This window comes from Parasteatoda tepidariorum, chromosome 7 (assembly GCF_982258835.1).
Source record: "Parasteatoda tepidariorum strain Cologne lab strain chromosome 7, Ptep-v5.0, whole genome shotgun sequence".
NCBI classification, from domain to species: domain Eukaryota; kingdom Metazoa; phylum Arthropoda; class Arachnida; order Araneae; family Theridiidae; genus Parasteatoda; species Parasteatoda tepidariorum.
Genome location: NC_141761.1, coordinates 18,499,474 through 18,518,050, shown reverse-complemented (window position 1 = coordinate 18,518,050; position 18,577 = coordinate 18,499,474). Strand labels below are relative to the sequence as shown.

The 18,577-nt window shown below is 27.5% G+C and overlaps 1 protein-coding gene across 5 annotated transcripts in view; it reads right to left on the bottom strand.

Moving 5' to 3' along the window:
* Positions 1 to 652: 652 nt before the first annotated feature.
* Mhcl (Myosin heavy chain-like) overlaps positions 653 to 18,577 on the bottom strand; it is a 132,933-nt gene continuing 115,008 nt past the window's right edge. For 4 of the 5 annotated variants that reach the window (XM_071182895.2, XM_071182897.2, XM_071182896.2 and 1 more), the window contains exons 28-37: positions 16,858 to 17,070; positions 14,721 to 14,972; positions 13,084 to 13,197; positions 11,630 to 11,746; positions 11,348 to 11,431; positions 9,490 to 9,627; positions 9,219 to 9,404; positions 6,407 to 6,543; positions 4,646 to 4,813; positions 653 to 2,426 (exon numbers count right to left, since the gene is read on the bottom strand). In XM_071182895.2, the coding sequence (XP_071038996.2) occupies positions 2,342 to 2,426; positions 4,646 to 4,813; positions 6,407 to 6,543; positions 9,219 to 9,404; positions 9,490 to 9,627; positions 11,348 to 11,431; positions 11,630 to 11,746; positions 13,084 to 13,197; positions 14,721 to 14,972; positions 16,858 to 17,070 (1,494 nt within the window). In that variant the 3' untranslated portion in view covers positions 653 to 2,341. The remainder of the gene's footprint in view (positions 2,427 to 4,645; positions 4,814 to 6,406; positions 6,544 to 9,218; positions 9,405 to 9,489; positions 9,628 to 11,347; positions 11,432 to 11,629; positions 11,747 to 13,083; positions 13,198 to 14,720; positions 14,973 to 16,857; positions 17,071 to 18,577) is intronic. The other variant, XM_071182899.2, reaches the window with a different exon arrangement.

Genomic DNA, 18,577 nt, shown 5'->3' with positions numbered 1-18,577 from the left:
CTAAGGAAAATATCTAATAAATTTAACTAAGCTTTGGACGTATTAATAAAACCACTCCACTGAGTTCAGATTGCTTCATTGAAAATAAGTACTTTCCCATATGCAAAATGCATCAAAATTTAAAAAATCTGCCAGCAAACTAGTAAATCAGGAAGAAGGAGGTGGGAAAAATTATACAGAAAAACAATAAATAATCAAATAAATGTTACACTTAAAACAATTTGAGAGCATATAAAAAAATATAATATCATGGATAAATATCTAAGCAAAAAGAAGGGGAAATATTATAGTTGAAGAAAGTTTGTAGAACATTTAAACAATGTTCATTAGTTTATCATTTAGAAAATTATGCATAATTTTAAGTTTTATGAATGATCTGAAATTTAAATGTAAGTTATCAAAACATATTGTACATAATTTTATAAAAAAAGAAAAGAAAGCGCATAAAAAGCAAAAAATGCAATTTAGAACAATGGATTTTTCATTCATTTATAGTCGGACCTCTATTTAACAAAGTCGATAAATCGAGATAAAAAATTCCTTATATGGGAAATTCATTAAATAGGAAATCATAATTTGTAATACCTAAACAACAAAAAACAGGTTTTAAATTCATAAACACTAGATATAATTAAAATAGCAATTGATGCACCTTTATCTTGTGAATTATTATCCACTATCGAACTGTTTCAGATGATTTTAGCATTTCATCATATGAAGGTTTGATGATTTCTTCATCATTTCTGTATTCCTCTTCCTCACAATTTATTGGCTTATTGTTTTTATTTTTCACACTGTCCAAAATATCCGATTCAGTTAATGTTTCTACGGTTGGAGCTTTAGAATCAATAAAAAAGAAAATCATTAATCACGTACATCATCGTTAATTTCATGGTTCTCTCTTCGCTGTACCCACATTTTTTTAAAAGTTCTTCTAAAGGAATGAGATCCTCGTCCTCCGCACTTTCCAAATTATCCACGCTGACAAAGAATCCAGCTTTAGCAAAACTGTTACGATTAGTACGATCTGTTATATCATAGTTCCATGCTTTAGAAACATCGGTTATGCTTTCTTATAAATTGATTTTTGGCATGAATTCCTGCATGAAATGCAAACAAAAATGGGAAAGGGATCTTACTGCCTTCTCAAAAAGCTAAGTGGCTGTGAAAATTAATTCAAGGTAATTACCCCCATCAATGCATTAACAAGTTTGAAATATTTTGGGATATAGGGAAAGTGGATCTCAAAAAAAAAGTTCTTTAAATAGAAAATTTACTTCACTATTTGGAAGTTATTTTACGAAGAAATTTCTAAAATGTCTATGGTTCCTCGAAAAAAATCGCAAAATGGAAGTTCGTTAAATAGAAGTCCGACTGTATTTATTTTTTTAAAAATATTTATAGCTATCTATGATAATATGATAAATAACTTTTAAACATATCATACAGATTTCAAGATATTAAAATTTATAAGTAATACTTTTAAAACACTTACAGCTATTTGTTAAACTATAGGTTTTAGTCAATTTTGTTACCCTATATTTTAATTAAAACATATCAAAGGGTATAAAATAAACTATTAAAAAAACTACTAAAAGATGCAGAAAAGAAGGTGATAAAGTAATGCAACTTAGCAAACTACATAAACTAATGAAAAAAAATATTGCAGCAAACAGGCCAATTAACACTCAAAAATATTTTTTTTAAAAAAAGAGCTACACAGAGAAACAAACTTTTATGCTAAGTTTCTAAACGTAATTTCCCTTCTCACTAATCCAATCAAAACATGTTTCAACATTACCCAGAGTTGCCAACTGCTACCGGCAAGACAAAATACTTTAAAAACTGGTAGAGAACTACAATCTAAATTTTGCAGATTTTATTTAATTTTTCAAACTTTTTAAACTCTCAACGCAGCTCGAATGCAGGCTAAGTGTCGTATCCTGTGAGCCTTTGCATTATTTCGAAGCAGTAGTGAGAGTAATTCCTATAAATCGAGTTTAATACACAAAGAATCATACATTAAAAGACTACCACTCGAAAATATGAATCCGATGTCCGAAGCAAGTTGGCATCTCTGCATCATCCCCTATTGAATCTCAATCATAAAACACTGTGTTGCTCACAGTTGAATAAAGCTCAGAGCTTGCTTGTCAAAAGATTGACGCCAGTAGAAAAAGAAAGTGTTCTTTGCAAGTAAAAAATGGCACCTAAGAGAAGAGGCTGATTACCTAGAATAAAAATGGAAAAAATGCTCCAGGCCTCTGTAATTGACAAAGTCCGTGGCCAGCCACCTGTTTCTTCTTTTTGGGTGTGTGTGGACCAGAAGAGAGATATTGATTCAAATAATACTTTCATCTGCTTCTGTGTTGTGTCCTCGACTGCTCACCCCAGATAATCCATTGACGTCCTTTTCAACATCATCCCTGAAAAATTATTTAAAATAGCATTATTTAAAATTCGCACGATTCCTTTGTTTTCAATCGCACGCTTGAACATCATGATGTGTGATTTTTAAATCGCACAAATATGGATCTCAATATGTATTTTTTAAATCACATTAATACAAATTGAGATGTGCGATTATGAATTCGCACAAATACAGACAACAAAGTTTTATTTTTAAATCAAACAAATGCAAACAAGGTAGAGACGTGCAAAAATTATTACTTAGTTACTTGTTAGACTAAAATGAAGAAGACTAAGAATTCACTCACAGAAACTTTTCATGACAAAAAAAAATAAAGTTTAAAAAAGTATAAAAATTATTATTTTCCTTAAAAAATAAATAAAAAAATATTGTTGATATAAGATTTAAAATGTGATTATAAATTTCATTATGCACACAATTCAATGTTATTATGTCCATAGTTATCATGATAACAAAGTAAGCTATACATAGGTAACAGAAATATTGGTGCATTTTTGTATAAATAATGTATTTAAATTATGGATAAACGTACATTATCCAGGTGAAAGTTTTTAGAAAATTATAAAACTGAGAATTTTGTTACACAGAAGTAATGCACACTAAAGTTTAAAAGGACAATTAGAAAACATTATATAATAGTTATCACAAATCAATATTTGAATTACAGCTTACATGTACAATAAACTAAATTCAACTTAGAAAGATGGTTTGTTTGATTTATCATTCTTGCTAACTGCAGTTATTTACCTAAACTGGCAATCTCTATAATTGTGCTCTCACCTTTAAGAGTCAAACACAGTAAAGCAAAATTTATTTTACCGCAATATTTTTAAAATGTTATATAACAACTTAGCAAAGTTGAGATAAAACCATTTGTGCAGCACGGTGTTCGAATTTAAACATTAAAAGTACAACTGTATAGAGCAGTGGTTCTAAAAAGGGGTTTTGCAGAACCCTTGATACCATGGAAGGATCACAAGGTTTCCAAGAGGTGAGATTTATTTTCCCCCATCAGTAATGATTTTTTTAAACTTGTACTTACATTTATATCCAATCATAATTCATTTAATATTTCTGCTATTTTTATTAAATTATTCAAGCTTAATTTCAGTAAAAAAGATAGCGTTTCTTCTTTAAAAAAATAATAAAATTAAATTGCACTAGTATTTTCCCTCAAACTTTTTAATAGGAAAAAATAATTACACAGAACAGTAAAGAAATATGTTTCTCTGCTAACCATTCTCAATGTTTGTAACAACAGTTCTTTTCAATTCAACGAAACTTTTGCAGTGGACTGGTCGTTAAGACACGGTTCCCAGCAGATCACCGAAGTCAAGCTTCACTGGCTGCGGTCAGTGTGCGGGTGGGTGACAACTTGGATCAGTCTGCGTAGGGTCCGAGGGTGTGCGGTATTGGTTCTCGTTAAACTGTTCTACTGTAACGTGCTCGACTTTGCGTGCAGGTCCTTGGGCTACCAAAGCGGGTGCCATCCCCACTGCAGAGGATCAAAATTGTGATGGCATTTTTTCGGATCATCCTCAGGGATGCTTCCCAGACTGTCGGCAATGGGCCATTGTGCAGCTCTATTGCGACGTAAATGAACTTCAACAACAATTCAACGAAAGCTATAATTTAGCTTATTTTATTCATTTTCAGTAAATGTCCAAACCAAATTCCCACTCAACTGCAAATTCAACTAATTTTCAAAAAACTGTTACTGATGACAGAAGAAACTCACATTTAAACAATATTTTCAAAAAGATTAATAGTACAGTTAGTACAACTAATTTTAGTAGTACTAATAGTAGCACAATTAGTACTATAATAAGTAGTACATTTGTTACAGAACTTTATTTATTAAATTGCAATTCCACTAAAAAAAGGTCCATCATTTAGGGAACTGCCGGTATAGAGTGCCAGTTACCTTGTTGCAATAACAAAATCTTCATAATTGAATATTTTTATTAAATATTTAACAAGACATACACAGCTCTTACAAAATTATCTTCCTTATTTATTTAAAATGATTGTATTTGAGGGGAAGTATCATATGAATAAGTTGCACTTGTCTTTAGTGTTTAATTATTTACTCACACACTAAAAAGAAAACACAAATGGTTATTTCATGCTGTTAAGAGTTATAATATACTTAGTTGTGGATAATTATTAGGAATAATGCAGGATGGCTCACATCATGCCTACATGGTAAATTACCTACTGCTAAATGCAGATAATTCCCTACTGAATGAAGAAGTTCTTGATCGAATATCTTCTGTCGTACAGTAGCTGAGGTTACTCGCAACGCTATCACATCGTTGGACAGGGGTCACACTTTGGTTTCTAAGAACGGACAGTTCAAAACTGTCTTCACTGTCAGAACCACTGAAAAAGTTTACAAAAAAAAGTTATTAGAAATAATTTTTGTTTTTAATGATATGAAGTATTAAAAGGTTTTTGCAATGGCTAGTTGACGGTCAAAGGAGTCATGGAGGTAATAGGACCACAAGTTTCATGACAAATAACATGATGGTGGAAATGTGGTCAGTATGATGGTAGTCAATATTAAAAAAAAAAAAAAACAATTTCATTTACTGCATATTTTGAAAGTACATTATCTTGAAAACATACCTCTATCACAAAAACTTGTTTTTAAAGCTGTTGACAAATATTATTTAACTTTTAATTGACCTATTTATTAAATTCATGTTTATTAACATTCAGCAACATTTATAGTGCTTCCTCTTTTAAATAATTTCTGATTTTAGTCCAATTTTTTTTTCAATTCAACTTTTAAATGAAGAATGTGTGCATAAAGTTTGCAATGTCCCAATTATTATTTTAATCACAATTGTCTAAAAGTGATCATGCTAAGGTCAAAGTTCTTACATAATAAAACCCCTAATTTATGATATTGTCAGTAAATGTATAAAAAATCGATTTTGAAAAATTTTTCCAGAAAAAATTTTTGTTTTTCTTCTTTTTTAAATCTTGTAGGTAGATATAACCTTTAAGAAATGTAAGCCATACTAAGATTAATGATAGAAAAATGTTTTTTTGTCAGTGAAATTTGCATAATGAAGCTTTTATTGTTACGGCATATTCCTAAGATTTAACAGTGAGATATTATATAAAGAGGTACATTAATTTAATTTTTAAAGCAGTAGTCTTTAAAGTCATAAACCAGTTTTACAGACCACAATCTTTTTATTTTTTCTTTAATTCAATAATAGAACTAAAATAATTTTTTTCAATGCAATCAAATAAATTTTTTTTATTTTTTAAAATAAGTATATACAATATTAACATCTTGATGAATAAGTTTATGCAATATTCATCAAAATGTTATGTAAGAGAATCATATTAAATATTTTCTTAAAACATAAATAAACTAAAATATGTTTAAAAATCAAACCAATTTTTCAGAGTGTAATTAGAAATGACAAATATTTTTTTTATAAACTGCAATAACTTGATAGCTGCTTTATTGTATAAATTGTCTTTATTTCACAAGATGTTATATTGAATTGTTATTGAAAACTTGAAATTGGGACATTCAGTAAGCTCATCAACAAAATAGAATTCAATTATATCAAATAGCTTTTGACCTCATCACTAGCACACAAAAGCATGACATCCAAGAAAATAGATATTAACTTATGCACAAAAACATAAAACTAGACATACTTTCTTATTATTTGAAACATAATTTTTCTATTTTTTTTAAAAAAAGCATTGCTTTATCATCTGTGTAAAAAATGAGTAAAATCACTTTTTTACTTTTATTTCTTCTAAGACTAACACTTAGATTCGATTCTGAATGCTTTAAAAGAGAAAGAGGTTGATTTTTTTCATTTTATCATAAAGGAATTTTATTGAAAATCGTTAAAAAATACTCAGCTAAAGAGAATTTTGAGGATTAAATGGATTCATAAAACAATGAAGGAAAAAAAAATAATTAGAAGAAATTTTGCAAACCTATCATCAGGAACATCAGTGCCTGAATCGAGATCGTCCTCAAGAGCATTCTGCAGGTCTTGAATTCTTTGGCATGCTAATCTCAGATCATTTTTGGTAACTTGAAGGTCAGTTTCTGTGTTTTCAAGAGCCATTTCCTTAAATAGAAAACCCTTCATTAACACACTATAAATATTCTTAACTATGCACAGATTCCATATAAACATTCTTGAAAATAAGAATACCAGACAATTATAATAAAATCTGATAAGCATATGTTGGTGTATATCTTAACATAGAAATTGGCAATTAAAATTAGTTTAAATTTTGAACAAAAGATGGAAATAGAGTGCTTATAAAGAGCAAAAAATTGCTAATTGATGATTCTAAGCATATGTTTAACATGCAGTCTATTTTTGTTCAAACATATGACAGTAAGTTCAACAATAATACAAAGAATATCTCCACTTATTGTGTGATGCTTTATGCTTGTTTGAAACTCAGTTTCACTTACATTAGACTTCCAACAACTCAACAGTCTCTTCGAATTCGGAACCAATTTTGGAACTGATTTTATTTATTTCTCCTTTACTAGCATTGGTGCAGATTGATTAAATAGCAATGACAACTGGTATTTTTAAACTGTTGCAAACTGCATTAACTTTCATTCCCCTACAGTGTGCCAAAAAAGCCCAGATCATCCTGAATAACTTTCGATCTAATGATCAAATCTTCATGTTCTAGGACTCATTCTTAATGGTTTGATGGGCTGACCTCAAATATGCTAATTATATAGTGCGGATGATATTTTAAGTTACGAAATCAGACACAAAAACATTCATTCTCTAAGTAAAATACCTTTCTTTCAACGGACTCAGATTTCTTTTCTGATCCCCCAAAATATTGGGGTACTCACAATCCGGGAAATATGGACCCCTTAGTGTGCAAAATTTTTTCGATTTGCTTAATAATGTCTCAAGATGTGGCGAAACAAGCAAAAGGTGTAAAATTATGATTAAGGGTCTATATTTTCCGGATTGCGGCTACCCGTAAATTTTTTTTTTTTGGGGGGGGGGTCAGAAAAGAAATCTGAATCTGCAGATTTTTTTATATTTTTATTCATTTTGTTTTTGTGCCTCATTTGATAACTTAAAATATCGTCAACATTAATTAATTAGCATACTTGAGGTTACCCCCTCGAACCATTAAGAAGGAGTCTTAGAAAATTGAAGATCCGATCATTAGATTTAAAGTAATTCAGGGAGGTCCATTCTTTTTTTTTCTTTTGGCGATCAAATATCATTTTACATCAAAATTGATAACTATCAATCAAAATGTTAACTATTTTTTGTGACAGATTTCTTTTTACCATGGTCCAAGTAACATAGTATATACCAAGTTCTATAGACATCCGTTAACTGAAAACAAGATGATAGATTCAATAGGGTAAATAAATTATAGTAATTATAATTTGTTTAAATAAGCGAAGCTAACTGTCTGTCCATTACAAGATAAGCTCCAGGCAGAAGGCATGTTGTATGTCAGTCCAAATGAAACACATTATTAAAGAAGTAAGAAATCGAGGTACATAAATAGCCCTCTTCTAAACACTTACAAAATAGTGGAACAACCAGAGTGGAATGGTTTTCATAGAACTCACCATCAAGAGCATAGCAAGAAAGTTTTCATAGCATGGTCAGTTCAAATTACTAATGCATACATAAAACATTTCTTCAAACTTATTTTATATAGCAATATATAGTTGTTTGCTGAACTCATTAAAGTAAAATATCATTTTTTCGCTTAAATTTATTTCATGGTAAATTTTATTTAAACAACGAGCAGAATTTTGGCTAGAGATCAGATTGAAATGCATCTGAAATTACAATATCAAAATCACTTGTAGAAATTTTAGAGCTTTTGTAAAACAACTAGAGCAAGGACGCTTATGACCTGCTTTGTTAATGACAATCTTGTTATTACTTCAAAAATGTGATGAAAATAAAAACAATAAAATATATACATTTCAAGATAGCTAAAATAGAAATATTTAAAAAAAAATTTCATTTGAAGTTTCTTAATTTTTTTTTTTTTAATATATAAAGATCTATGAGAATATTAATATCTATGCAAGTTTTATTTTTATAAAAATTACTAACATAAGTTTCTGAGATTTTTTTCTTCTTTTATTATAAAAAACAACTAGAGTAAGGAGGCGTATTACTTACTTAGTTACTGATAACTTAGTTAATACTTTGAAAAATGTGAGAAAAATAAAAATATTAAAATGTATGCATTTTCTGACTCATGAAAACTGAATTATGGATTTTTAAGTTTTTTCTTAGTTTCTATTATTTTTATTTTAGAAATATATACATACGTATGAGAATATTAATATCTGTTCAAGTTTTATTTTTATAAAAATTACTTATGGAAATTTTTGAGATTTTGCAATTACACAGGGGACTAATGACATTCCTTATAATTGATAACCATACAGCATGTCTAATGGTTGACACTTACGTTATGTTTGGCAGCCGGTAATGTTAGTAAAGTATTTAAATTAAAATAAGCACATTAAATATAAAAAAAATAGACTGGAATATTTTTCTGAAATTTATTAATTTTAATTACATTAAATTAACATTTTGAAACCTTGACTAAAGAAAAGAGAGAAAAAAAAACGATATTTGTAGCTACAAATTTTTTAATGGAAAGTATTCTTGAATTATTTACTTTTAATACTTAATCAAAAACCTTTTCTACCAAGATTGGAATTATGAGGAGCAGAGAGACATGTCTTAAGTTGAACAGTTTAAGAAATAGTTCTTACTAGCTCATGTTGTTTTCTGTAAGCATCAGCTTCCTTCTGTTGCAGGGCTGCATAATCTTCCCGCAAATCTCTCACTTGCCTTTGAAGACGCCTAACTCCTTCTTGTGCTTGCATCTCCTTGTTCCGCAATGAGTCACATTCTTCTCGTGATCGATCATTTTGCTCTTTCAGTCGAGCAATTTGATTCTGAATTTAGAAAAGAAAAACAAGGTTTATTCCTTTCTTTAAAGAAAAAATACATAGATATTAATTAATATAAGAAAAATTTTACTTCAAGACGAGTTTTGGTAGTCTGTTCTAGTTCTAGTTTTGATTCTAGATCTCTTATTTTGCTGTCCAACCAATGTACTTTGTGTGTATCATCCGACTGGCCAGCAAGATGTTCAAATTTATGGCTAACTTCACTTAGCTATAAAATGATTTTATATTTTTAATACAACAGTCTAAATATAACTAAGATAAATTATAAAAGGCAACAATTTGCACAGTATTTAAAAAAAATGCCTTTGTAAAAAATTTTAAAGGAAAAAAAGGGATATCAATTATTTACACCACTAATATAATGAAATCATAATTTAGAAATTTTTAATCAAAAGTATTAAGAAAAAAATTATACAATTGACGCTTTATAATAAGACTACTATACCAAAATGACGTAAATATTTACTTATGCTAGATTTAGATTAATTTTGACAAATCCATGCTACACTTAAAAAAAAAAAGAAACTTTATAAGATATTTGATAATAATGCAAAACAATAAATATAACATATTGCCAGCAAACATTTTCTTAAAAGAACAAAAATAAAAATTAAATGTTAAGTTAAAACAAATCAAAAACAACAAGAAAGTAATTAGCATATGTTTAAATGGAAAATAGACCATAATTAAGGAATAATTCAATACATTTTATACATATAAAGATTAAAATTTTCAAACAAGAAAAAACATGACTGAGAAATTTATCGAACCTTTTCAGAAGAAAATTACATTCATTTAACTCTTATGAATACAGTAGAATATCTTTATAACGCAAACCTTGGGAATTTTGCATTTTATGTAATTTTGCGCTAAATAGATCTTAACTTAAAACTTACCTACTGAATATTTCAATATTTGTCTGCAATCTTAAAATGCTTTAAAATAAATTTTAGTAACAAATACTTAAATTTAGAAAATATGCACTTCAGTATTCATTATTTACAGAAATTTTTTTTTAATTTTCTGCAGTATTAGAACTAGAGGCAATTAAATTACTCAATTTTGGTTTTCCTAGCTTTCAAAATTTTAACCTCTTAGCAAATAATTAAACAAATAACATAAAAAGTTTATAGTTCTTTCTTAGTGATAGAAATTTCTTAACTGCAAATTTCATTGCTTACACCCACAAAGCTAGTGAGGCTTATGCAGAATTGCGGTTTATAGAATTGTGATATATAGATTTTCTACTGTACGTACTAGACATCATGCCATGCAATATTTTTTTTAAATTAAAATACTGCAAAATAATATCTATATCACTAACTTTTGGACCATAGATCTAAATAAGAATCAAGAGGATCCTGCCACTTGCTTTCTTAAATATATTTAACATTAAATGTGCAGCAACACTATAAGAATAATGTTTAAAATTGTTTCCTTGCTATCAAATGATTGATTATTTTGCAGTATTTTATTTAAAAAAATATTGCATGGCATAGTTTTCAGTACGTACAGTAGAAGATCAATCTAACACAATTCACACACAGTGGACACATTTTCTTTTGAAAATACAGAAATGTTTCAGATGTGAGTTCATTTGAAATGAAAGTAAATTTCAATTATTCAATGGGATATAGAAAACTTGGTTCACATGTTTTAATTGGTTGTAATAAAACATTGGGTCTATGGAGTAGAACATAAATCTTGAGTATCAGAGACTATAATGAAAGAGTCACTGTATTAAAGAGACTAAGCATATTAGGATCATTCGATTAATAAGAGAGCAAGTCTTAGAGTAAACAAAAAAGTTCATTAAGCCTATTACAGGAAGAAAACAGAAAATTAGTCAGATTATATATAAGAACTTAAAATATGCATTATAGATTAATTAATGTGGTAACTTTCATGATTGTCACAGTGATCCTTACTTGGTCTTTTAACATTTGCCTTTCACTCTCTAGTTCTGCAATTTGTTGATTCTGCTCGGCTAATGTCTTCTGATCAATGGACATCTAAAAAAAAAAAAAAGAAAAAAAAAGAGAGAATTGTTAATAAAGAAAATTAAATATATTTTATAATTATTTATATATTTTAATGAAAGTTTTTAAACCGTTTTAAAGTAAATTTGTAAATGAATGAAGCTATATTTTAAAACTTACGATTAACAGAAAATTAAAAAAAAAATAAAACTGAAATTTTAAAATTATAACCTGAGCAACAGCAGCTTTATATTTTTTCATCACTTCAGCCATTTCTTCTTCTGCCTCCTCTAACTGAGTTTGAATAGCACTTTTTTCCCTTGATAATTGCAAACAACGACTTTCAGCCTGAAATAGAATAGTCGAGTATTTAATCATAAAATAGGAAATAAAAGCTTGAAAATGAATTACACAAAAGTTTTGATACCACAAACAGTTTAACAAATTAGATAATAAATAATAGGTTGTTTTTAAAGTTTAAAAACATGATTTAAACTTCAAACTTTGCAATTTTATTGAATTGAAAAGTTTATACAATTAATTTAAAAAGGTCAGGACAATCAATAGAATAATTAAATAAAATTTTTCAATCAAGAATAGATAGTAAAGTTAAGTTAATTTTGTTGAATTTTAAGTGAAATTTTTTGATTTTAAAATTTATTTAATGGTAAATAACCATTGATAACCAAGAATTTATTAAGGAATACATATAATTTCATAAAAGGAAAACAAATAATAGGAGTTAAAGAAAATATTTTGAAAAAATCAAGGATTTTTGCTTTGTGGGAAAATGTTACAATAAAAACAGATATAAATTAGACATTTGAACGTAAAACACAGTGGGAAATAGTTCTGAAATCAGAAACTATAAACTCTATAATAAACTAGTCATTCAGAAGATTATATATACAGCAATAAGATAAATATGAAGTTTCATATTATTAAAATGTAAAAATTTATCTTAATATGAACTTGTAATTTTTTAATAGTAATATAAGTTTAAAAATACACTTAAGATATTTCTGTCTCTATTGCTTCAATAATAAAATCATTTCACTATATCCACTTAAAAAAACTATACATTTTATAAACATTTTGCAATGTAAGTTTTTTAAATATCAATAAGTTTTGCGTAACAAACAAATCACGTAAAAGTAAATCAATAACAATGAATTTACCAAAGAAAATAATAAGAATATTTTTATTTCATTGAGTTTATAAAAACAAAAAAAAGTTATCAATTATTTTTTTAGTCACAAAAAATAGCTGAATTTAGCTAAAAGAAAAAAAAGGGGCTGAAATGAACTTCTTGTCAAAAACTTTGGATAAAATTATTTTCAACAGCAATATCTCTTCAACTTTAAAAACGAAATAAAAAAAAAAATTGAAATATATTTACCTTTAACATTTAATTTTTAAACTTAAATAAATTTTAGGGATACTGAACAGTAAAAATAAGAAATAAAAGTATTGATAGCTATGGTAGAGACATCACTAAAATTGTAAAGGAGGTAAGAACTACCAAATAAGTGAGGAACACATAAGCATATAGTCCCCATGAAATGTGAAATACTTGCTCGTAATATATATGTACACATTTTCCTTTCTTTATAAATAAACTAAACCCATATAAAAATTGAAAATATGGTAATTGGTTTAATTTCTAGAATGCAGTAAAATATTACTTCATTTTTAACACGAGTAACTTCTTCAAGCTGTGATTGGCATTCTTGCAGCTCAGCTTCAATTGCTTGTCGGGCTTTGACGGCTGTGACTTTTGCAAACTCAGAGTCCTCAAGCTGTTAAAAAGCAAAACAAATATATTTAGGAAAAAAATCAATATAATTAGCAAGTTATAAATTTAAAATGTAATAAGTATAAATATTTGCCAAAAAAGGAAAATACTACACTAAAAACATTATACACAACATATTTTCATACACATAACAAACATATTTTTCCATACAAAACTAATCTTATTGATTTGCCAGGAAAAAATATTTTGTACATACAGTTGATTATTATAACATGATTTTAAACCCAAAAGTTTAGTGTTTGTTTTTTTATATTTATTTTAGAATGTCCCTTGGTACTTTTTCTTTTCCACCAAATTCCTAAATATATATTTAGTTCAAGTAAACCTAACCAAAACCAAAAATCACATATAAATCTAAAAACAAACATAAATTATTTCAAAACAAAAACTTCTTATTAGGAAAAAAAATTGCTTTCAATACCAGCACTAGATAGTTTTACGGGTTTTGATATTAAAAGCATTAATATTACTTTTAAAGTATTTTGTTGATATACTGATATTTTAAGAACGTTACTGACTACAACTAATAAAACTAAAATAATTATTAACTACTATGATGTAGTAACTAAATTATTCATTTTGAGAAGAAGAAAAAAATTAATGATTTTTATGAAAATACCAAAACAAATTTTTTTTACACTATTCATTTATTTCTAAATTCATTTATTTCTTCTATTATAAATTCATTTATTTCTTTCTATTTTACACTATTCTTTTATTCATTTATTTCTAAAATATAGTAGTAGTATTAAGTGAATATCATTTAATGTTTTCATGTGAAATAAAATTAGGGAATAAATAAAATATAAAAAATATTTTAGTAGCTTAATAATGAAATTTCAAAAAAATAAATAAATAAATATCATACAAATGGCAAACCACTGTATAGAGGTTTCTACAATGAATAGTGGGCGTGAGTTACAGAGTTTTAAATAAAGTTGCTATAGCAGCTATGCTAGGTTTTAAAGGAATACAGGAGAAGTTCAACACATATTACATGAAACTAATTACTAATCAATTTCCATGAGAGCATTTTAAGTAAATACAAAATAATGCTAAAGATGACAGTACAGAGTAGAACATTGTGCAGTATTACGATTTTTAGTCATTAAAATGTGAAGCACAATGTGTACATTCATCATTAAAAGGTAAATCATTTATAAAAGGCACTATTTATAGCAAAAGGCTGAAAACAAATGATGAAAAATTTGATGAAGCTTGGACATCAATATGAGTTCTGCTAAGATCCAGGGCAAGCATATACTGTGGTCTCTAATAAATTCATTAATTAAATTAAATTAATAAATTAAATTAATTTTTTTTTCTTTTATTAAATAAATTAATTAAATCTAATAAATTCATTGCACTGTTGGTGCAATGATTAGATGTAATCAAAGAGTTGCAGTTAGTAATTACTTTGCCAGCAACAATCTATCAGCATCAGTTTAGAATATATGATAGCATTAAAAAAGTAAACATATATTGAACTAAGTTACATCATGTTACCTGATTCTTAAGCTGCCTTATCAGAGTTTTACTGGATTGACCTTCCCTGGTGTGTTCTAGCATAGACTGGGCATCCCTCAGAAGTGCTTTTGTACGTTTCAGATCTCTGCGCAGACGCCTCTCGATTTCTGGATCTTGAGGAGGTGGTTGGTCAGCTAGTTCATAGATCCTCCGTTCTAACTCGTGCTTTTGTTTCATCAATTGATGACGCTCGTCTTGTTCTGATTCAAGTTGTGCTTCAAGATTTTTAATCTGAAATAAAACATTTAATCCTTCTTAATGAAATTTTTTTTTATTTAGTGGGAAAATACAGAAGGAAATTATGGAGTAAACAAAGCAATGAAACAAATTGCACTGAAGGAAATAAAGTAAAAAATATTGTATAATTACACATCCACAAACAAACTATACCATGAAATTAATTTCTTTTTTATAATACAACCGAAGGTTAAAAACCATTGACACTTATTTTAAACAAACAAGTTCAATAAACTGCTTTCTAATATCATCATAAATAATAAGTAATTTTACGACCGAAAATTAAATATCCTGTATAAATAGTCGATGTTCTTCTAAAGCAGTCCTGGAAAATACTTATAGAACTTCCTTAAACATTTAAATTTCGCAAAACATTTCGTACAAGTAGATTTTAATAATATGTACAATTAGGTAATATTCATATTTGTACTCACAATGTAGTTATACTATTTATTGATTATTATTGATAGTATTATTTATAGTACTATATTTATTGCATTTACTGATATCAGACAGTACGTTTTTCACATATTTTTAACAACAAAACATATTTTTTTTGCTGCTGGCAAAGGTTTCAATCGAAAACCTAGGCTTTTAATTTAATGCCAAAGAGAGGGCAGTAAAGCATGAAAATATTAAACATTTTACTCATTGTGCATTCATTCTACAAAATACCAAATGACAATGCAACAAAATATCAACTATTCAATGAAATATCTAGATACTCAATAGAATGCCAACGTTTTGTACAATAATAGTAACATACATAATATACTTTCCAAATGGTAGCTTTTCCCTACTTTCCCAAAATAACATTAGTATCTATAAGGAATGAATGCCTCTTAAATATTTATTGAAAGGGAATATCTTTATTGAAAGTGAAATAGTACACAAGCAAAAAAAGTTAACTCTTCTTCTATAACAAACAGATTTAAATGACTCCTAAATTGATATAAAATAATATTTTACAAGCTCTTATCCATGTTCTCAACACTTAATATTTCCATCATATTAAACAATAGTTTAGATAAAATTTAACAGTGTTTCTGAACAGACACCTTTTAAATTTTGCTTCAATGTAAATTTTTTTCTATACAAATAATATTTAAAGTATAACTGATTCTTTTTTTTTAAATCCTTTTTTTATATGAGTTACTATAATTACAAAAAGAAAAAAATTTAACATCAACAATTAATGCAGTTGTAAAAGTTTAAATTACTCTACAATCTTAATAAATAACACTTAACACTTTTTTAAAGTTGTATGTAAAAATTTTGAACAACTTAAGTGTTTATAAATAAAATTATGAAAATGCACAGTTCTTCTGTAGCTAAAATACATAATTGCTTTTTAAAATGTGTTGAAGTGTAAAACATTAATTTACATAATAAATATGTCATTAAAGCTTGTATAATAAGACATAATTTTAATATACTGAAGCAATAACTTAATTTGCAACTTTTGTTCCACAAAATATGTTTCCCCAATCTAACCCAAATAAATTTTGGGATATGTTATGCTTCGTTAGTTTTCAGAGTACGTTAAAAACCAAAACTGGATTTTTCAACAAACTTTTGTTCTAGTGCAAAAAGCAGAGCATGGTTCAAAGAACATTTTTTGACTTTCTTACAATGGAAGAAGGGCCACTGATTTCACTAATTAATATAGCGTAGATAAAAATAAAAACAGTGCATCTGAAAGCTTTGTATTAGCAAAATATATTAACAGTTTTAATACATAACACCTTTTCAGTTTTAAAAATATTTGTTTCTGAGATGAATTTTGTCCTTCTTCAAAAAAATTAAAAGAATGAGTGAGAACTCTAATCATTGAGAGACTTAAAGAATTTCAATAAAATTTAAGATTGTAAAAAATCACTTTTTTTGAAAAGCTTGCTCTTATTTCTTCAATTTCCTCTTCCCGAACAGAAGCTTCTCGTCTATGCTCTTGACGAACTTTTTCCAAAGACATTTCAAGTCTCAACTTAGCTTGCTCAAGCATTTGAACCTGGGCAGCCAATTCCTCAAGCTCTTCTTCTTGGTCCCTTGCTTTGCGTTCCAGTTCTTGCTTGGTCCGTTTCAATTGGGTTACCTTTTAAAAGATAGATGTAGAAATTAATAAGTTGTAAAGCAAAGGAAGAATTTTTGAAGAAACAGAAACATAACATTTCACAATAAAGAGTTATTAATTAAATGAGTAAAAAAAAATTTTTTTTTAAGCAGTCTTAAATTATTGTTTGAAACTTTTGAAGAAAGACCTTTTACTCAATTTGGAAGGGGGGGGATTACAGCATGAATAATTTAGCTATAATACAATCCTACTATAAGATGAAAATTATTTGAAATTAACTGAAGTAAATTTATCAAAGTTAGCTAACAAATAGAGGGGCCCAACTGGTGATAGAAAACAAAAATGTATAGCAAAAATTAAATAAAATGTCATAAAAACCTAGGGCATAAAATAACAATGGAAAAAAAAATATATAAATTCTTTAAAGCTTGACAGAGAGCTAGAGTGTTGGAATAATTCCTTTTTTTGTCACGACTTTAATTTACATACCTACTTCTAAATACTTCAAAAGCTTGTATTCACAAGCTTAACTTTCAAAGCCCTTCAACAAAAACCACAAAAACGATGTCTAGGTAAAATAAAGTAGCTACAGGATTACATTAATAACAAATCCCAAACTTAGCATTCCGATCTCCAGGAACAATAATGACTTAGTCGTACAACATGATTGAGAACTAGACACCACGTTAAGATATATGTTTAAAAAAATTAAATTCCACGTTTCGCTGTTCCAGACATCCTTGCCACATGGATCTTAGAAAGAAAACAAAACCAATTAGTTATCACAAGAAGTCTTCAATTTTGATGTACAAAGTTTAAGAGAAATTTGAACATCAAAAGTAAAGGTATTTTGTGACAACTATGTTTCCTTTATTTGTGAGATCATAAAGAAGAAAACCATAAAAAAAATAATAAATTGTGTTTTAATCATTTCTCCTTAGTATCAAAGTATAGTGCACAAAAAAGGACCACCTTGAATAACTTTAGATCTAATGATCGGATCTTCACAATCTAGGACTCAATCTTAATGGTTTGATGGGGTGACCTCAAATTTGCTAATTAATTAGTACAGATGATGTTTTGAGTGAAATCAGACACAAAAAGCACTTTCTGTGAATAAACAATCCTAAATAAAATTCTTTATAAAATAATGATCAAGAGAGCAGTTCAAAGTTTGAACCCCTTAATGTTAATTTTACTTTTAGCGTATTAGGTCATATTTCAAGAATTTTTTCATTAAATTGAAACATTTTTTCACACAATTCTAAATAAAATTCGCACAATTCCATGCAAAAAAGCAACCTTTAAGAAATATTTATTATTTTTGATTATTTTATTTAATAATAGTCAAAAAAGTTTTAAATTGAAAGGTATAGAATTGTTTACATTAGTTTTAAGGATGTAATTTTACATGGATAAATACAAAATTTGAGCAAAATCGGACAAATAGTTCCTGGGAAATTGAATTCTAAATAAGATGTACTTTTATAATTTGATATCTCAGAATTTTTCGATCAATTAGGCTCAA